The 18,402-nt window shown below is 32.6% G+C and overlaps 1 protein-coding gene across 4 annotated transcripts in view; it reads right to left on the reverse strand.

Moving 5' to 3' along the window:
* Positions 1–17,551, reverse strand: part of SH3BGR (SH3 domain binding glutamate rich protein) — a 77,063-nt gene extending 59,512 nt beyond the window's left edge. For 2 of the 4 annotated variants that reach the window (XR_012487989.1, XR_012487990.1), the window contains exon 1: positions 17,381–17,551. Coding sequence is in view for 2 of the 4 variants with exons in the window: in XM_074300504.1 (XP_074156605.1) it covers positions 17,381–17,425 (45 nt within the window). In the remaining 2 variants the exon portion in view is untranslated. The remainder of the gene's footprint in view (positions 1–17,380) is intronic. The other 2 variants (XM_074300504.1, XM_074300502.1) reach the window with 1 other exon arrangement.
* Positions 17,552–18,402: the final 851 nt, after the last annotated feature.

An 18,402-nucleotide genomic window follows, 5' to 3' on the forward strand; every position in this document is an offset into this window, starting at 1 on the left:
CTGTCATAACTAAAATCTTAAAAGTTAAATTACTTAAAGAAGGAAATAGAGAACAAAACTATGATAGGAAGCACTTCAACTTACCCTAGAAAAATCTAGCCAAAACATAACCCAAAAAAAAAAAAAAAAAAAAAAAAAAAAAAAAAAAATGAAGTACCTAAAAGAAGCTTAGAATAATTAGAAATAAGACCTCTGGAGAGTAACAAAAAAAAAAAAAAAATAGAAAGGAATATATTTATTTCTTACCTGAGTAGTCCACTTTTACAAAAAAATTTGATTATGTATTAGGATTAAAAATCTCATAAGTACAAAACACATAGAAATATTAAATGCAAATTTTACTGACCATGATGCTATAAAAATTGTATGAATATGGGTAGCTAAATGGTACAGTAAATACAATTGGCCCTGGGGTTAGGAGGATCTGAATTCAAATATGGCCTTAACACTCACCAGCTATATGACCTTGGGGAAGTCACTTAATCCTGATTGCCTTGCCAAAAAAAAAAAAAAAAGAAAAGAAAAAAAGAAAAGAAAAGAAAAGAAAAGAAAAAATTACATTAATAAAGGATCTCTGAAGAAAAAATTAAAAATTAAGTGAAAACTGAGTAACTTCATCATAAATTTTAAAAATCATTTTAGAAGAAAAAAATCAAGTCCATTTACTGAGAACTTTCTTTTCTTCTCTCTTTGTCTCACATCATTCAGATACTCTCTGCAATTGAACTCCTCCTTTGTGTCTTATATGAAGAGGTGGCACTACGCCCCACCAAGGCAAATGTCTCTAATTACACAAGTGATTTAATTCCATGTTGGCTTTCCTAATAGACTGTCCCTTCTGTTAACCTGCCTCTGGCATCTTTAATCTCTCTCTGTCTAGTGATTCTAGCCTCCCCATCTTCAAAAAAAAATCCATTTAATTCCTATATTTCCATTTATTTCACTATTATATGACATTTCTTTTGCCCATAGAGGCAAAATTTCTTGAAAAAGCATCTACAACAGGTAACTTCTATTTCCTCTCCTCATTCTCTCATTTAACCCTAAAATATGGTTTCTGACTTCAATATTCAACTGAAACTACTTTCTCCAAAGATATCAAAGATCTTCTAATCAGAATACATATGAATGATATGAGATAAAAAGAGGTTGGTTGGTTGGTCTGCCTGCCACAAGTCTATTTCCACTCCAATCCAGCCTCAACTGTCAAAATGATTCTCTTAAAGTATAAGTCCAATCATATCACTCCATATTAAAAAAAAAAAAAATCCAGAATCTCCTTATCACTTCCAGGACCAAAAACAACATCTTAAATCCATTCAAAGCCATTTATAACCTAGGTCTCTACTGTCTTTCCAGTTTTATTATACCTTCCCATATGCCTCTCTCCCCTATATTCTATTCAACCAAGTGACACTGTCCTCCTGGTAGTTCCACAAAGAAGAGAATGTATCTCTTGACTCCATGAATTTTCTCTGGCTATCCCTAATGCCTAGAATGTTCTGTTTCGTCATCTCAGTCTCCTAGCTTTCCTAACTTTCTTCAAGTCCCTAAAAAAGTCCATCTTGGACAGGAAGTCTTTCCCAATCTTAATTTTAGTGCTTTCCCTCTGTTATTTTCTATTTATCCAAATACACTGCTGATTTGTACATATTTTTTCACTTATTTTCTACCCCATTAAATTTCTTGAGGACAAAGGCTGCCTTTTACCTTTTTTTTCAATCTCTGACATTTAGCACAAAGTCTGACACATAGTAGGACTTTAATAAATCTATTAACTAAATGACTAATTTAATCCCAAAAATTAAATAAATTATAGAAGCTATACATATCGTTGGAGATAATGACAACAACAATCAAACATACCAAATCTGGGAGATCTGGTAAAGTTTTCAGAGAAACAAATTCAAGCTATAAAAGGCCATATTTTTAAAATGTTCTAAGTCATTAATAATTAGAAAAAAGAAAATTTAAACATCTCTAAAGTATTACTTCACATCTATCAGATTAGCAAAATTGACAGAAAATGAAAATGACAAGTGCTAGATGGTTTGTGGGAAAACAAACACATTAATCCACAATTGCTGTAACTATGAACTCATCTAGTAATTCTAGAAAATTGTTTGAAATTATACCCAAAAAGCTATTAATTGTACATACTCTTTGAATAGCATTATCTCTACTAAGTCAATACTCCTGGAGTTCATAGAAAGAGGAAGTTGACACATATTTACAATAATATTTATATTATAGGGTTTTTGGTTGATTCTGACTGGATATGTGTCAATTGGGAAATAACTGAACAAATTGTGGCCTATGAATATGATATTATTAGAAAGTATTAAAGAAAGGGATTCTAGGAAGGTTCTGGAATAAGGCAGAGAATTAGCTGGCTCTCCTAAAGTCCCTCAAAATAATTTAAATAATGTCTCAAAATGAACTTTAAGGTGGCAGTAAAGCGGCAATCAAGCCTAAGACAACTTGGGAGGATGTTAGGAAAGACCAGGCTACCCAGACTATGTAGGCATTGGAAGTTGATCAGACAGATTTCAGAACCTTCCACCTGCAGGAAAAGACAGCAAGAGATAACCCACCTTTAAATAACCAAATACAATATAAAATATCTGTGAATCTACCTGCCAAAACAAATCCAGAAGCCACAAGGGAATAATTATAAAATACTTTTTATACAAATAATTCAGATTTAAATAATTGAAAAAATATTCATTGTTTATGGATGGGGCAGAGCCAATATAATGAAAATGAGAATTCTACCTAAACTAATCTACTTGGTTCGATGTCATCCCAATTAAATTATCCCCCCCAAAAAAAAAAAAAAACTTACTGAGCTAGAAAAATAGCAACAAAATTCATTTGAAAGAACTAAAGGTCAAGAATATAAAAGGAATAAATAATATTTTTAAAGGTTAGGGAAGGATCTAGCAGTACTAGATAATAAGCTGAATTATAAGACAATAATTATCAAAACTGTCTGAAAAGCTTATTAAAGGAACAAAGTATACATACAATATAAAGCAGTAAATAATTATAGTAACCTTGTGTTTGACAAAAGTAAATATTTAATCTTTCAGGATAAGAATACAATATTTGGTTTAAAAAATTGTTGGGAAAATTGCAAAGCAGTGTCTCAGAAATTGGGTATAAATCAATATTTTAAACCACTTATACCAAGATAATATTAAAATGAATTTGTGATCTAGCTATAAAAAGAAACATAAGAAAACTAGAATAATATGGAACACATTACCTATCAGATATATGAATAAATAGAATTTATGAATTAATAAGAGGTAACATTGCAAGATATAAAATGAATAATTTTGCTTACATTAAATCACAAAAAATTTGTACAAATGAAAACAACATAGCCAACATTAGAAGAAAAACAGAAAACTGGAGGCGGAAAAGTTTTTCAGGTAGTTTCTCAGATAAAGGTCTCATATATCAAATGTATAGAGAACTTTGTCAAACCTATAAGAATATGAATCATTCCTCAATTGACAAATAGTCATTTGTTTTAGTTTTTTTTTTAATAATACCACAGATGGGGCATATATGTGCTATCAGTTGCCTTTGTACATTATATATATTTATATGGGTCTTTCTAGATTTAGCTCAAAGGACGAGATGATTAGTTATCTCTAGAGTCTTTTCTGACTATTGTTCTCCAAGGAACTATTATTATCTGCCAGAAAGGAAAGCAGAATACTATAGTCATGAGGTTAGCTTTTCTACTCTACTCAGAGGAAAAGTGTTTCAGATTAGAATTATATATCCATCTGCCCTCCTAAATATTGTTAATCTATAGGAAATAATATCTAGGTTCAAATCTAGTTTCTAAACACTAACCCTTCAGAAGAATGGTGCACCCCAAAATATATAATCAAGGCTTAATTCTCTTCTCACCAAATTCCAATTCTTCAAAAAATATAAATAGCAAATAAACCTATTTATCCAAGCCCATAGCAAATAGAAATCAGAGAAGTAATAAAGATAAGAATATGCCAGACAACATAGGATGTGAATGAGCTCTCCACTGGGAACAAGATAATTTAGCTCAACCAAGAGTGAAAGAGAGATTTTAATATTTTTCTCAAGGAAGAATTCATTCAGGTATCGGATATTGTAATTTGGAGCTTGGAATCTGATCAAGGTAACCCATTTACACATCAGCTTTTTTTTAAAAGTCTTTCTTTCTGAGAGGCAGAGCCAAGATGGCAGAGGAAAGGGAGGGACTCACCTTAGCTCTCCCAAATTTCCTTTCAAACAACTTTAAATAAAAGGCCCTAAAACGAATTCTGGAGTGGCAGAATTCACAAAAGAATAAGATGAAACAATTTTTGGAGTACAGGCCTGACAGGATGTGCTGTATCCCAGACCTTGGAAGTTACTGAAGCTTCTAAAACTCTCAGCCAATAGATGGTAGGAAGGAGTTGGACAAATGATCAGGAGATAATAGGGATTTCTTTGCTAGCACTGGTGCAAGGCTCGGTTGGTTATATAGCCAATAGCTGAGGGACATTTCTGACTCACAATCCTTCCATTAAAAAGCACACTAGAACGCCAAAGTTTGCAATTAACAGAGAGTGGAGACTGTTGTCACAATTCCAAGTGGAAAAGAAAGCTCGTGGTCACTCACAGATGAGAACATAAGCCAGAAGAGCAGGAAACATATCACTTTGGAAGAGCTGAGAGTTTACAGACCCTCAGAATTAATGGTCCAAAAAACTTAAAACTTCGGACAGCATTCCCTCCACCCTAAGAACAGAGCCCAATTTTAATGTAATTCCTGGAAGAGCTCAAAAAATGTTAAAATAAGACAGGTAAGGAAAAATTGGTGAAGGAAATGACAGTAATGCAAGAAAATTATGGAAAAAAGAGTTAACAGCTTGGTAAAGGGAATACAAAAATACTGAAGAAAAAAAATACCTTAAAAAAACAGAAAAGGGAGAGGATTCTGGGAAGATGGATGGACAAGTAGGTCAGAAAACTCCAACCTCTCCAGATTTTTCCCACAAACAAGACAAAAATAGCACTTCATGGCAAAGTTGGAGCAGGTAAAAATAAACAAGAGTTGAGGCAGAACAGTATTCCTCCTGGGACAACTAGAGAAGATCCAAAAAAAAATATCTGGAAGGAAGTTTGCACCCTGTGAAGTGTAAACCCTCTAGAGTAGTTCCAGCAGAAAGCCCTGGAGCTAGCTAGGTTGGGAGGTAATCTTGGCTCCAGCCAAAGGAATTTTCTCCTCGCTACAGTGTGGGGAGTAAGATATCTGAGTCTGAGAAGATTAAGGGAACCTCTGCTGATAAAGGACACAGGTTCAGCCAAGCTGCCTAAATGCAGTCTTGGGCAAGAAGGAACTAGAACATTCCTGTTAAGTGCAGAAGCAGTGGGGAAGGGACACTGTTGTCTGAGGGCACTTACAGGAGAGCAGAATTGTTGGTTTCTATTCCAGGCAAGAGGAGAAAACTGAAGGAGGACCCAAGGCCAGAGGCACCATCCCCCACACCCCAGGAGTAGAGGTGATTATACTAACAAGCTGCTATAAATAAATCTTTAAATAGAGCAGGCAAAGAAGAAAGAACCTAACCAGAGAAAGTTACTATGGAAATAGAGAAGATTGGACTTCATTTTCAGAAACCAATGCCCAAGCAAAAGAAAAAAAAAAGAAAAAGAAAAAAGAAAAAAGAAGAAAAAAAAACTCTTCTAACTCCAAAAAGTAATGTCAAATGGTCACTTACCCAAAAAATAATTCATAGAAGAAACCAAAAAAGACTCTAAAAATCAAAATAATTCATAGAACTCAAAAAAATACTCTAAAAATAAAAAAATTAAATAATACAAATATAAAAAAGTGCACATTAATGGGAAAAGGGAGGAGGTATGTAGATTAATGGGAAATGGGATAAAAAGGGATAGGGTTGAGAGACAGAGTATAAGAGAGGAATTCTTGGAAGGATTTCATACATCCTAAATTGGATGTTCAGTTGAAATATTAACCTAAACATGCCTAAAACAGAATTCACTCTCTTTTTTCTTAAATCTTCCCTGCCTACTATCTTCTCTATTACTAATTTTTGATGGCTCTTTTAAATCATTTGATAGACTCTTAGCATGGTTCCATTGTCTTTTCTGGAATGCTGATATAAAATGATACTAGAGGGATCCAATGGGAAATATGCAATAATCCTAGCCCAATGATCTCAATCCTGTTGTTGTTTTTTTTGTTTGTTTGTTTTTTAATTTTCTCTCTTTTTCTAATCATTTTTGAAACCATGTTATGCTCTCATAAAACCATTGGGGGGGAAAAAACTTCACTAGACTTTATCATTTCTTCAAAATATTTTTATATCTCCCTTTGTTCAGCAAACTCCCAGGAAAAGCTGTGTTCATTCATTGTTTCTACTTCTACTTCTCCATTTGCCATTTAGCTTCTAATCTTATTACTCAACTGAAACTGCTCTCTCAAAAGTTACCAATGATTTCTTATTTTTATTATCATTTAACTAATACAATGAAGAAACATATTCATTTACAACCACAAAGAAAAAAAATAAAAATTGTATATGAAATCATAAGTCTCTACTATGTAGAACTTAAAGGTTTTTTAAAGTATATAAAAATTCAACACAGGAGTGTTGAAACTGTCCTTGTCTGTGTCTCCCTTAGAGATTCCTTCTAATCTTTTATTTGCTTTCATTACCCTTCATTAAGCATTAAAAAACCTCATAACTTATATGTAAAATAAAGCAAAACAAACTTATTCAGTTTATCCACTCTTGTGGAACAATTCTATTGATCATTTAATTGTCAAATCCATTATCTTTTCTCAGTTCTAATCAACCTCAATCAAATTGCTTCATTTGACATGCTTATATTTACTCTTGTCTCTTTAGATTAATTTTTCATATTTGGTCTTCAAGTATTTTAATGTGGATGTGTTCTTTTATATTTTCTTTCATTATTTCTCTTTCAGTCTTTGTGACTTTGCATTTAAATTCCATTTATCTTTTGTATTAAATTAACTAGTCTTTCATTAGGCTGGTTGATTTCTTAATTTAAAACTCTAATTTTTTTATCTTATTTTTTGATATATTTACTGAGTTTTTTTATGACTTTTCTGAACCATTTGAAAGATTCCAAGTATGGCTCCATTGTCTTTTCAGAAAGGCATGCAGAATTGATGAGCTCATCATCTTTCTTAAGGGATTTTGAGTGAAACTACTTTCTTTTTTTTCCCTTTTTCTTTCTTTTTTCCCCAAAGAATTCATCTGGTTCCTTTTCTGAGTGTTTTTTAGAATTTTTTTCCTGTTGGCTTTTTTGTCTACCTTTATAACTGTCAATTTTTTCTATGAGGTTCTTGATTAAAATATTCAATCCTTTTCCTTCAAAAGTTCAGAATGTCTATATTCCTCCCCTAAACCTTTGCTACTTTCTGTTTTCTCAAACAACTAGAGTTGGCCAAGATTTGTTACCCTCAGAAAGTGAGGGTGACCAATTGGGACTTGGCTGGAGGAAGACTGTGACTGACCCTGAAGAAAGACCTATTATCTACCTTAATTAGTCCTACTCTCTTATTATTCTTTATCTTCCATCTCCAACTGCCTTTCAGACATCCCAAATTGGATGTACAGTTGAAATATTAACCTAAACATGCCCAAAACAGAATTCATTCTCTTTCTTCCTAAATCTTCCCTGCCTCCTACTTTCTTTATTACTGTAGAGAGCAATACTATCCTCCCAATTCCTTAGGTTCTAAATTTAGGAGCTATTCTCTACTCCTTATTTAATATTTCTCACTCTCTACATACACACTGTTACTAAGGCTTGTCAATTTTACCTCTGCAACATCTCTTGCATATGCCCCTTTTTTCCTTTGACAGTGTCCCTACTCTAGTGCAGGCCTTTATCACCTCAGACTTGGATTATTGCAATAGCCTGCTGGTGAATCTTTCTGCTTTTCTCTGCCACAAATAATTTTCCATTCAAGCACTAAAATGATTTCCCCCCAAAAAATAGGTCTGATTAACACACACACACACACACACACACACACACACACACACACACACACACACACACTAAATCCCAGTGCTTTTTATTGCTCTAGGAACAAATACAAAATACTGTTTGACATTCAAAGACCTTCATAACCTAGTCCCTTGCTACCTTTCCATTTTTCTTATACTTTAACTCCCTGGCATGTATTCAATTCAATAATACTTTCCTCTTGCCTTCTTTGTTCCACTAACAAGACACTCCATTCTCTGAGCTAAGGGTATTTTGGGGCATTTCCCCCTTGCCTAGAATGTTCTCTGTCCTCAACTCTGCCAACTGATTGCCTGGCTTCCATTAAGTCCCAACTAAAATTTCATCTTTTACATTAATTCTTTCCCAGCTTGTCCTAAATTCTAGTACTTTCCTTGTTATTTCCTATTTATCTTGTATATAACTCACTTTGTATATATTTATTTGCATGTCTTCAAATATATTTGTGTCTCTAAACTGATAACTGTCTTTTTTGCCTCTTTTTTGTATTCCCTAGTGCTTAACACAGCCCCAGAACATAGCAAACATTTCATAAATCTTTACTTATTGATTGATCATAAAAAAATGATTTTTAGCTCAGGGGAATATAAAAATGAACAATGGATAGATTTGACCTAATGGCTAAAATTTATCAACCGTTTCCCCATGTCCTCTCTATATAAGACACAAAAATTCTAACAAGTTAACAATCCAATGAACAACTACAGAGAAGGCTAATCCATAATTCCTAATATGATTGCTCAGTATCTCAATATTTACCAGCCACTACTCTCTGGCAAGAATGTACACAACTCAAACCGCAGAACTCAACAATTTCCATCCCACCTCACTTCAGACAAATGCTGTTTACAATACAATGGTTCCAAATCCATATCTCTCCATCTTGTTCCCAAAAATAGCACTGGAGATTTTTATCAAATGCTTTGCTAAAATCTGTGTAAACAAGATATGTAACACAAATATATTAGACCAAGGATAAGGTCTAATATAGCTTAGTAACTGAAGGATATGAAAAAATAATTTTAAAAGCAAAAACTGCAAACTATTGATAACCATAATAAAAAGTATGCAAAATCTTTAATACAAAAATACAAATTTAAACAATTTTGAGGTTTCATCTCACACTTGGCAAATTAGCAAAAATAACAACAACAACAACAAAAGACTTGAGGAGAGTGATATTGGAAGACAGACATATTAGTATTATCATTGGCAAATTGTAATTGGTCCAACAATTTTGGGAAAAATTTGCAGTTAAAGTAGCAAAGTTACTAAATTGCTCATACTCTTTGATCTATCCCACTATTGAGTATATAATCTAAAAGAAATCAAAGACAGAAATAAAAGTCTAATGTATATCTAAATATTATTTTTGTGATATCAAAGAACTGAAAAGAAAGTTGGTATCTACTGCTTGGAGAATGACTGAACACTAGGAATGATGGTGAATATGAAGAATGGAAAAAAATGTGAAGACTAATATGAATTGATAAAGAATAAAGAAAACAGAACCAGAAAAAGAAGATAGACAGACAAAAACAAAAATAATAACAAAAAGAAATCAAACTCTAGGTAATCTCAATGACCAATCTTAGATCCAGAAAATCAGTAACAAAACATACCTCCCACTTCAAAAAAGGGATGGAGGCCTACAGAAGCAGATATTGCATAAATTGTCACAATCTGTTATTTTCATTTTGTTACAAATGCCCAGGAGAGCTGGTAGGAAGAATGGAGAAATAAGAGAAGGAGGCAACATCCAGAAAAGACTGTGATATAAAAATTAAAATATCAATAAACTTCACTTTTTAAAAAATTAAAACAAATTACATCTCTAACATTCACCTATGTCTACCAGAATAGTAACCCTGAATAAAAGAGAAAGATTATTCTGGCATGATCTATTGTTAATGAAGCTATACTAAATCTCTGTGATAGCCACTTCCTTGTCTACATGCTTGTTTACTTTACAAATATGTTGCAAAAAAAATCTTCTAGGAATTTGAGTGTATTGGCCTACAGTTTTCAAATGTCATCAAAGCTCTTACTATCTTTTTTTAAAAGTAGGATAAGATTTGGCTTTTTCTAAACCCAAATACCTTCTCATGATCTTTTAAATATCATGCAGTTCAACAATTGCCAGTTATTTAAGTATTTATGAATCAATATCTTGAATTTACTAATAAGTGCATATTCGATTTCTTTTTTATATTATGTATCAATTCTTTTTAAACTATTTTAGTCTTTTCTCTTAAATCTAAATCTAAAGCAGAGAAAACAAAAATGAACCATAGTGACTTTTATCTGTCATTTAGATACCATTGATTCATCCATCTCAAGAAGCAAATTAAATCTTTTTTTTTTATCCTTCTTTTGTCCCAAAAAACCAAACTTTTGTTTCTTGGCCTGTCCATGATGAGAATGAAGATCATTTTAGTAGTCAAACTATTGACATCCCAGAAAATGCTGACATCTCTTTCAAGGGCAAGACAGTTATTATGAAGAGCTCCATATCAATATTGAGCTCAGTTTCTTTGGAAAGAAGAAAATAAAAATGAGTTGTTGCTGTTGTTGTTTTAATGGGCATTTATGCTACCAGAGATGATTAGAATGCAAACTGAGGAAGCAATAACTCACAAACTTCTATAATCAAAACTTCAAAGAAAAAAGTTTTCCTCCAAAAACAATTAGAATTCTTAAAAGAAATAATGCAACTCTTTGATCTAGCAGTAGTACTACGGGGCTTATATCCCAAAGAAATACTAAAGAAGGGAAAGGGACCTGTATGTGCCAAGAAACTGGAAACCTGTATGGCTAGAAACTGGAAAATGAATGGATGCCCATCAATTGGAGAATGGTTGGGTAAATTATGGTAAATTAATGTTATGGAATATTATTGCTCTATGAGAAATAACCAGCAGAGGAATACAGATAAGCTTGGAGAGACTTGCATGAACTGATGCTGAGTGAAATGAGCAGAACCAGGAGATCATTATACACTTCAACAACAATACTGTATGAAGATGTATTCTGATTGAAGTGGATATCTTCAACATAGAGAAAATCTAATTCAGTTCCAGTTGGTCAATGATGGACAGAATCAACAACACCAAAGAAAGAACACTGGGAATTGAGTGTAAATTGTTTGCACTATTGTCTTTCTACCCAGGTTACTTTTACCATCTGAATCCAATTCTTACTGTGCAACAAGAAATTCAGTTTTACACACATATATTGTAGGTAGGATATACCATAACACATTCAACATATATGGGATTGCCTGTCATCTAAGGGAGGAGATAGAGGGAGGGAGGGGAAAATTCGGAAAAGAAGTGAGTACAATTTTAATGTTGTAAAAATAATTACCCATGCATATTTACTGTCAAAAAAATTATAATTATAAAATTAATTTTAAAAATACATAAAAAAGAAATAATGCAAGAGTTTTTTTAATGACATTTAAAAAGAAATGAAGAAGCATGGCTTAATAGTTAAAAAAAGAGGTTAAAGAAAACTTTAATAACAAATTGTCTTAAAATGGTATGAACAACATGAAAACTAATGACTCCAGAAAAAAACAAGAATCTATAAAACAAGGCATTCAAAAGATTGAAAAAATAGAGGAAAATGTAAGATACCTCATACTTGTTTAAAAAAAAAACTAAACTGGAAAACTGATCAAGGAAAGAAAACTCAAGAATCACAAAATTGTCTGAAATATAGAATCAAAAAGAGAACATTGTTAAAATATTTCAGAAAATCATTAAAGAAAATTGTTCAAATGTGAAAATACACTTCCTGGAAGAACCTCAAAACAAAACCTTCCAAAAAATCACTGCCAAAATATTGAGCTTCAATATGAAATTTAAAAAAAAAATGCTGCCAGCAATCATAAAGAATTTGAAAATCAAGGAAACACAATTAGAATTACACAACTCTAAGAAAGCATCATTATGATGAACCAAAAATATAAAATATGATAGACCAAAAGGTAACAAACAAAGGCTTGGAGCCAAGAATAATTTACTCAGTAAAATTGAATATAATACTAACAAGGGAAAAATGGATGTTCAATGAAATAAAGGTCTTTCAAACATTATTGATGGGAAAAAAAAGAGTTGAAAAGGAACTCTGAGATTTAAATATAGGAATCAGGAGAAAAATAAAAAGATAAATACAAGAACTTTAAAAGATGAACTGTTTATATTCTAATTAGGAGAAGGGGGATGTTACAAGAATTTTTTTAGAACCAGAATGTCACAGGGAGTCATAAATATAATCAATCAAGATTGAAGACTTATAAATAATTTTATTTTGTTTTGAAGATATTCTAAGAAAAAAAGAAGGTTGGGGAAAAGAAACATAAAATAGGGGAAAATAGGAGGAAAGATGGGGAAATTCTTTATAACCATGGAAGGACTAGGAAAGCAGGCATCATTTGAACTTCATTTTCATCTAAGCTCGTCAAAAGATGGCAGAATTAACATAGTTGTACAAACACAGATTTTGGAATAGGAATATACTTGCCCCAACAGAAACACAAAAATGGGAAAAGGGGAAAATGTAATATAATAAGGAAGTTAGATTCCAGTTAGAGTCATAAGCAAAACAAACTCTCAATTTAGAGAGATTGCAAAGGGGAGATTAAAAGGAAAGAAAAGACAATGTAAATTATTCTCCTAAATTTATTTATATCATTTCACATCAATTCACAAAAATCTTCCTGGGTTTCTCTGAAACCAACCCCTTTATCAATTCCTGTAGAATTCCATCACATTTCTCTGACACAATTTTTTCAGCCATTACCTAATTTATGGGTCCCCCCTCAGACTGCCATTCTTTGTTATCTCAAAAAAAAAAGTTTTATTTTTCTTCAACCTTAAAATCTGTTTCGGTTAATACCTATCCGTCCCTTAACTTGCCCTTTCTCTAGTCCTCATTCTTGCTTTTCCCCATTTCCTGCTATTTCTCTGCTTAGTGAAATATATTTCCCTACCAACTTTGTATGTAAATTCTCCCTCTTTTAACAATTTGGAGAAAAGGAAGATTCAAGTGTCAACAACCCTCTCCACTGCCTCCTTATTTGTCTTGATGTTTAACTGTGTGCCTGATCATATAAAATAATTTTTCCTAATTTTCTTTCCCTTCTCCTCTTTTCTACTGTGGGTTCCTCTGCCCTTCTTTTTCCATTCTTCCCTTTTAGATCAAGACATAAAAAAGTCACTGTTAGGTCTTGTCTAATTTGACTTCCTCTATAATCTTTTATGATAAGATTCAGAGGGCATGTATATATCATTTCTTCATATTTGAATACAAACAACATTTTAAGTACTTTGTTGTCCTTTCATATTTACCTTTTTGTGTTTCTTTTACCTACTATATTTGAACTTAAAACTTAAGAAGTTTCTATATATTCTGGTCTTTTCATCAGGGATGTCTAGAAGTCTTCTATTTCATTAAAGAGCCATCCCCTCAACCATTATATATAGTTTTGTTCAGTAAGTTATTCTTTGCTGTGAGCCTATATTCTTTGCTTTCTATAGCTACTCTATTCTTGAATTCTTCCTGAATATTTATTTTTTTAATCTGAATTCAAAGTATTTTAATGTTTCTGAGAGGAACTGGAAAAAAATTGTATAGAAAGTTTCTCTAATAAAGCCCTCATGTCTGAAATATATTGAAAAATTAGTCAAATTTACATGAGTTGATAGTCAAAGGAGGTGAACAGGTGGTTTTCAGAAGAAATAAAAGCTATCTTTGGTCAAAATTAAAAAGGTGTAAATTACTATTAATTAGAGAAATGCAAATTAAAACAACTAAGGTCCAACCCCAGAACCATCAGATTGGCTAATATAACAGAAAAAGAAAATTATGAATGTTGGAAGGATTGTAGGAAAATTGAAACATTAATCTATTGGCAGTGGGTTGTGAATGATTCATCCATTCAGCCATAGGAACTATGTTCAAAGGGCTATAAAACTTTGCAGATCCTTTGACTCAGCAATATCACTATTAGGTCTAAAATAAAGGGAAAAGTTCTACATATACAAAAAATATTTAAAGCAGTTCTTTTTTGTGGTAGCAAAGAATTGGAAATTGAAGTTATTCCATCATTTGTACTGATCAAGTTTTGGTATATGATTGTGACAGAATAATATTGTGCTATAAGAAATGATGAGCATAATAGTTTCAGAATAGAACTTATATGAACTGATACAAAATGAGGTGAGAAGTAGAAAATCATTGTATACAATATCAGCAATATTGTATGATGATCAATTGTGAAGATTTTAGCTAAACAATAACCTAAGACAATTCTGATGAATTTATGATAAAAACTGCTTTCCCCCTTCAGAAAAAGAACTCTGAATTAAGATTAAAGCATACTTTTTCAATTTCCTTTGGTTTTTTTTTTCTTTTTAATCTAAATTCTCTTTTACAACATGGCTAATATGGAAATATGTCTTTTGTGATGTCATGATGTACAAAATGTCAAATTGTTTGCCTTCTCAGTGGGTAGAATTTGGAAATCAAAAAATTTTAAATGAACATTAAAAATGGCTTTTATGTGTTATTAGTAAAGAATAAAATATTAAATATGTATCATATACATATACATGTATATATTTAAATGTACTAAAAATTTAAAAGAACGAAAAACTAAAAATAACTGGGAGAACATTCAATGCTCATGACTGGGTTTTGCAAGTGCAATAAAATTGACAATATTAACCAAGTAAATTACCAATTTTAATGTTACAACAAATTATCAGAGATAATTCATAGAATTCAAAAAGTAATTACAAAATTCATTCAGAGGAAACCCTCACATATATGTTACTATTACTTCTTGAACGAAGATGATTTCCTTCTATGAGGGAGCAGGGGGTTCAGGAGTCTTCACCATCAAGAAATGGAAAAGGTTTTATGAGAAATCCAAACAAAAACCTGATGAATCACTAGAGCAATGGCTCCTGTGGACATAGTCTAAAGGAACCAGAGCAGAGATGCTCCAAACAGCTGAGTTCCAAAGGCTTGGGGAGCTGAGGATTTATTGTTACAAAGTCAGCTAAATCTATTAAAGACTCCAGAGCCCTTTTTAGATGGCTGAAATAAGTTGTCTTTCCCACTTGATCCCATAAAGATGAGTCTGCATTAAAGCCAAGTGCCCCAGGGGCTCTGCTAAGGAAGGGATGAAGTTGCTAAGGAAAAAGTATAGCAAATAGAATTTACCCCTTTCTTGTTTCTCCTTACCTCTCCCCTCCAACAGCCTGCAACTCTGGAAGACCAGTCTGTCTCAGGAAGGATTAGATCCTTCTTTGAGGGTGGAGCTTCAACTAGAATGACTTCAGATTTTAGCTATTTATCTCCTCTACCACACAAATAAACAAGTGTGTATATAATGAACTGCTGAAATTCAAGCAAGAGATCAGGAACACTGGTGGCTTAAATATTTTGAGAATGGAGCAGGAGTGACAGAGGTGAATGATACCTCCTGAAGGCACCTATTTCTTTTCAAAATTTCACCCCCTCCCTAGCAAAGTAAGATCGTGACATGATCATATCTATTTTTTAAGAAAATCATTTGGCAACTATTCAGAGGAAGAATTAAAAAAGGGAGAGACTGGAAGAACAGAGACCTATTAAAAGGCTATTGCAACAATCCAACCAAAAGCAGTTTAATAACATAGCAAAGGAGACTGATATCAAGGATGTGGAGATAGAAACCACAAAATTTGGCAATTGGTTGAATATATAAGGTAAGGAAAGTAAAGAGTTAAAGATGAAACAGGTTGTCAAAATCCTGGTGAATGCCAGGATGGTCATGCATTTAACAGTATAGGGAAATTTGGGAAGAGAAATAAATATATTTTGAAGGAAAAATAATGAATGTAATGAGATCTGCATTGAAGATCACAACTCATCCATGTCTGCCCATTCCAAAGGTAGAGACAGAGCTCTTAATCACTGGTTACCATCCCTAAGCACAGAGTCCAACTTGAGTACATTCCATTGGTCTGGAGGTGAAAAGGATGGAATTTTTCCAAATCACCTCCACAATAGCTTCTGAAGTAACCTAGATGCCCTGAGAAGCACAGAAAGTTTTTGTTGAGAGAGGCTGAGTGTTTCCATAGCAAAGGGAGAGGTGAGGTGAGGAAGGCTAGGAAATAAAAGTAGGTATACTTGTGTGAGAGATAAACCCTATGATACAGATTTTCTCATCTTCTAATTGAGTTATCACATATCTTTTGTACATGGAATTTGTCCATGATTACTAAAGTAAAATCTTGGTCCCTGAGGGACTCCAGTCCTATTTTGAAGACCACTGTTCTACCCAAAGCTAGTTTCTTTTGTCTCACCTTTCTCACTCTGATATTGAAATTTCAAGGAGGTAGAAGTAGGACTTTTCAATATTTATAGTTAAGAACTATATACACAAAGCGTGTACTTTGTTCATCAAGAGTCATCACTGACTGCTGCAATCTGAGATCATCAAGACATTGGATATAAAAAGAAACAAGCTCCTCTCAGCTCTTAAAACCTGGGAACTTGCAACCCTGTTTTACATTCACAGCATTTCTGACTTATTTTGAAGTGCTGGTATGACAATATGGTAATTTTGAGATTAAAACAAAAAAATTCTAAATTATTTTAAATGGAAAATGAAAATTTCGCAGTAAGTAGGACTCTGTAATTCGAGCCTTAGTGCAATTACACTAAGCAAAATTACTACAATGTTATTGGTTTTGACTTACATTACTCAAATATCATAAAGTATAAGAATGAGGCCTTAGGTTTTTGTTTTTTTCTATGACATATAAACAATTATATGACACAATAGTGAAATCTTTTCAATTTCTTTAAACTATGAAAAAGAAATCCTACCCAAAATTCACTGTAATAGTCTGCTTCAAATATTTTTACAAGTGTGATTTATCTGCAATTTCAAACATGTTTGATCCTTTAAAAAATCAATGAAAGAAATACTACAGAAAATACAATAAATTAATCACACTAAATGTAGGAAATTCTTCATTAGCAAACCTTTTCTCAAAGCTTCCTTGCATATAGAGTGATCTGAGAACCACATTTTGCAGATATTTCTCTTTCAAAGTCTAAGAAAATAAAATAAAAATACAGACTAAATGCACAGCCCTTATGCCCCATTCACCCCTTTTTCTTTCATAGCTCTGAGGCATGAACCTAAAACCCAAATCCAAACAGTCTCCTCATACTCACTGCCTCTAACGTTCTCTGAGTAATTCAGAAAAATAAGAAGAAAGTCTCAGAAATGCCATCAAACACTCACCGCTATGGACCCAGAAGATGTGGCAATAAAAACTTTGATAACCATTTTGAGAGTCAGAAAGAAGAATCTCCCTCTAAAATATTCAATGAAATAAAAGTCACTAGGCAAATACTAAGTGAGCTGATAGAAGCAGCAGCTGTCTCGTCCCCCTTCTCTGTAAGAAAATCTCTCTCTTAACTAGTCAAAGTATTAAGAGCTTTTCTCTTCATTGGTTAAATATTCTTTGGGGAATGGTTTGAGCAAATATATGATTGGTTGGTAAATGTAGACATTGCATTAGACCCCATCCAAAACACTTTAAGTTGACCAGGAATACTCCCTAAAAGGCAAGGGAAAGTTATACACCAATCAGAAAATACTATGCAAATACAGGGGGAGAAGGACTAGACAGGGAAGTTTATTTTGGTGTTGAAAAAGCCCTGGAAGCTCCAGTGTCATGAGGAAGGGTGTGTTTACTGGTAGTATTATACTAGATTTGAGTTAAAGGACATGCATCATCACGTTTATCTCTGGATAAATAATTATTTTAAGTAATACAATTTAAAATTTCCTGGCACGTAAAAAGAAATTTAGTATGCCATCATGCTACAAAAGCTTCTTTTTAATGATCCTATTTTTTGCCTGTTTCCAGAGTCCAATAATTTTTCACCTTTGCATATGTTTCTCCTAAAACATGGAAACTAACAAGATTTATATTGCTATATCATTTCACTCTTCTCAAAAGTAATTTTTAAAAAGATTTTTTTCAAGAAAGACTTCCTTATATGGTCACTTAAAAATATATTCAATATATATAACTTTTCAAACTTATGGGCATGATCCAAAATTTTACATAATATTTCAAAGTTATCATAAGTTCATAAAACAGTCCCCAGTACAGCTTTATTTTTATAAAAATTTAACTCTAATTTAAAGATAGACTGAGTGCCTGCTCTAGAAAGTCAATTTTCATCTATTCAAATTTTTAAGCAAGTCCTAGAAAATGGGACCAAGGCCATTAGGGTATAATCCTGACTTAACAC

Source organism: Sminthopsis crassicaudata, chromosome 3 (assembly GCF_048593235.1).
Source record: "Sminthopsis crassicaudata isolate SCR6 chromosome 3, ASM4859323v1, whole genome shotgun sequence".
Classification (NCBI taxonomy): Eukaryota; Metazoa; Chordata; class Mammalia; order Dasyuromorphia; family Dasyuridae; genus Sminthopsis; species Sminthopsis crassicaudata.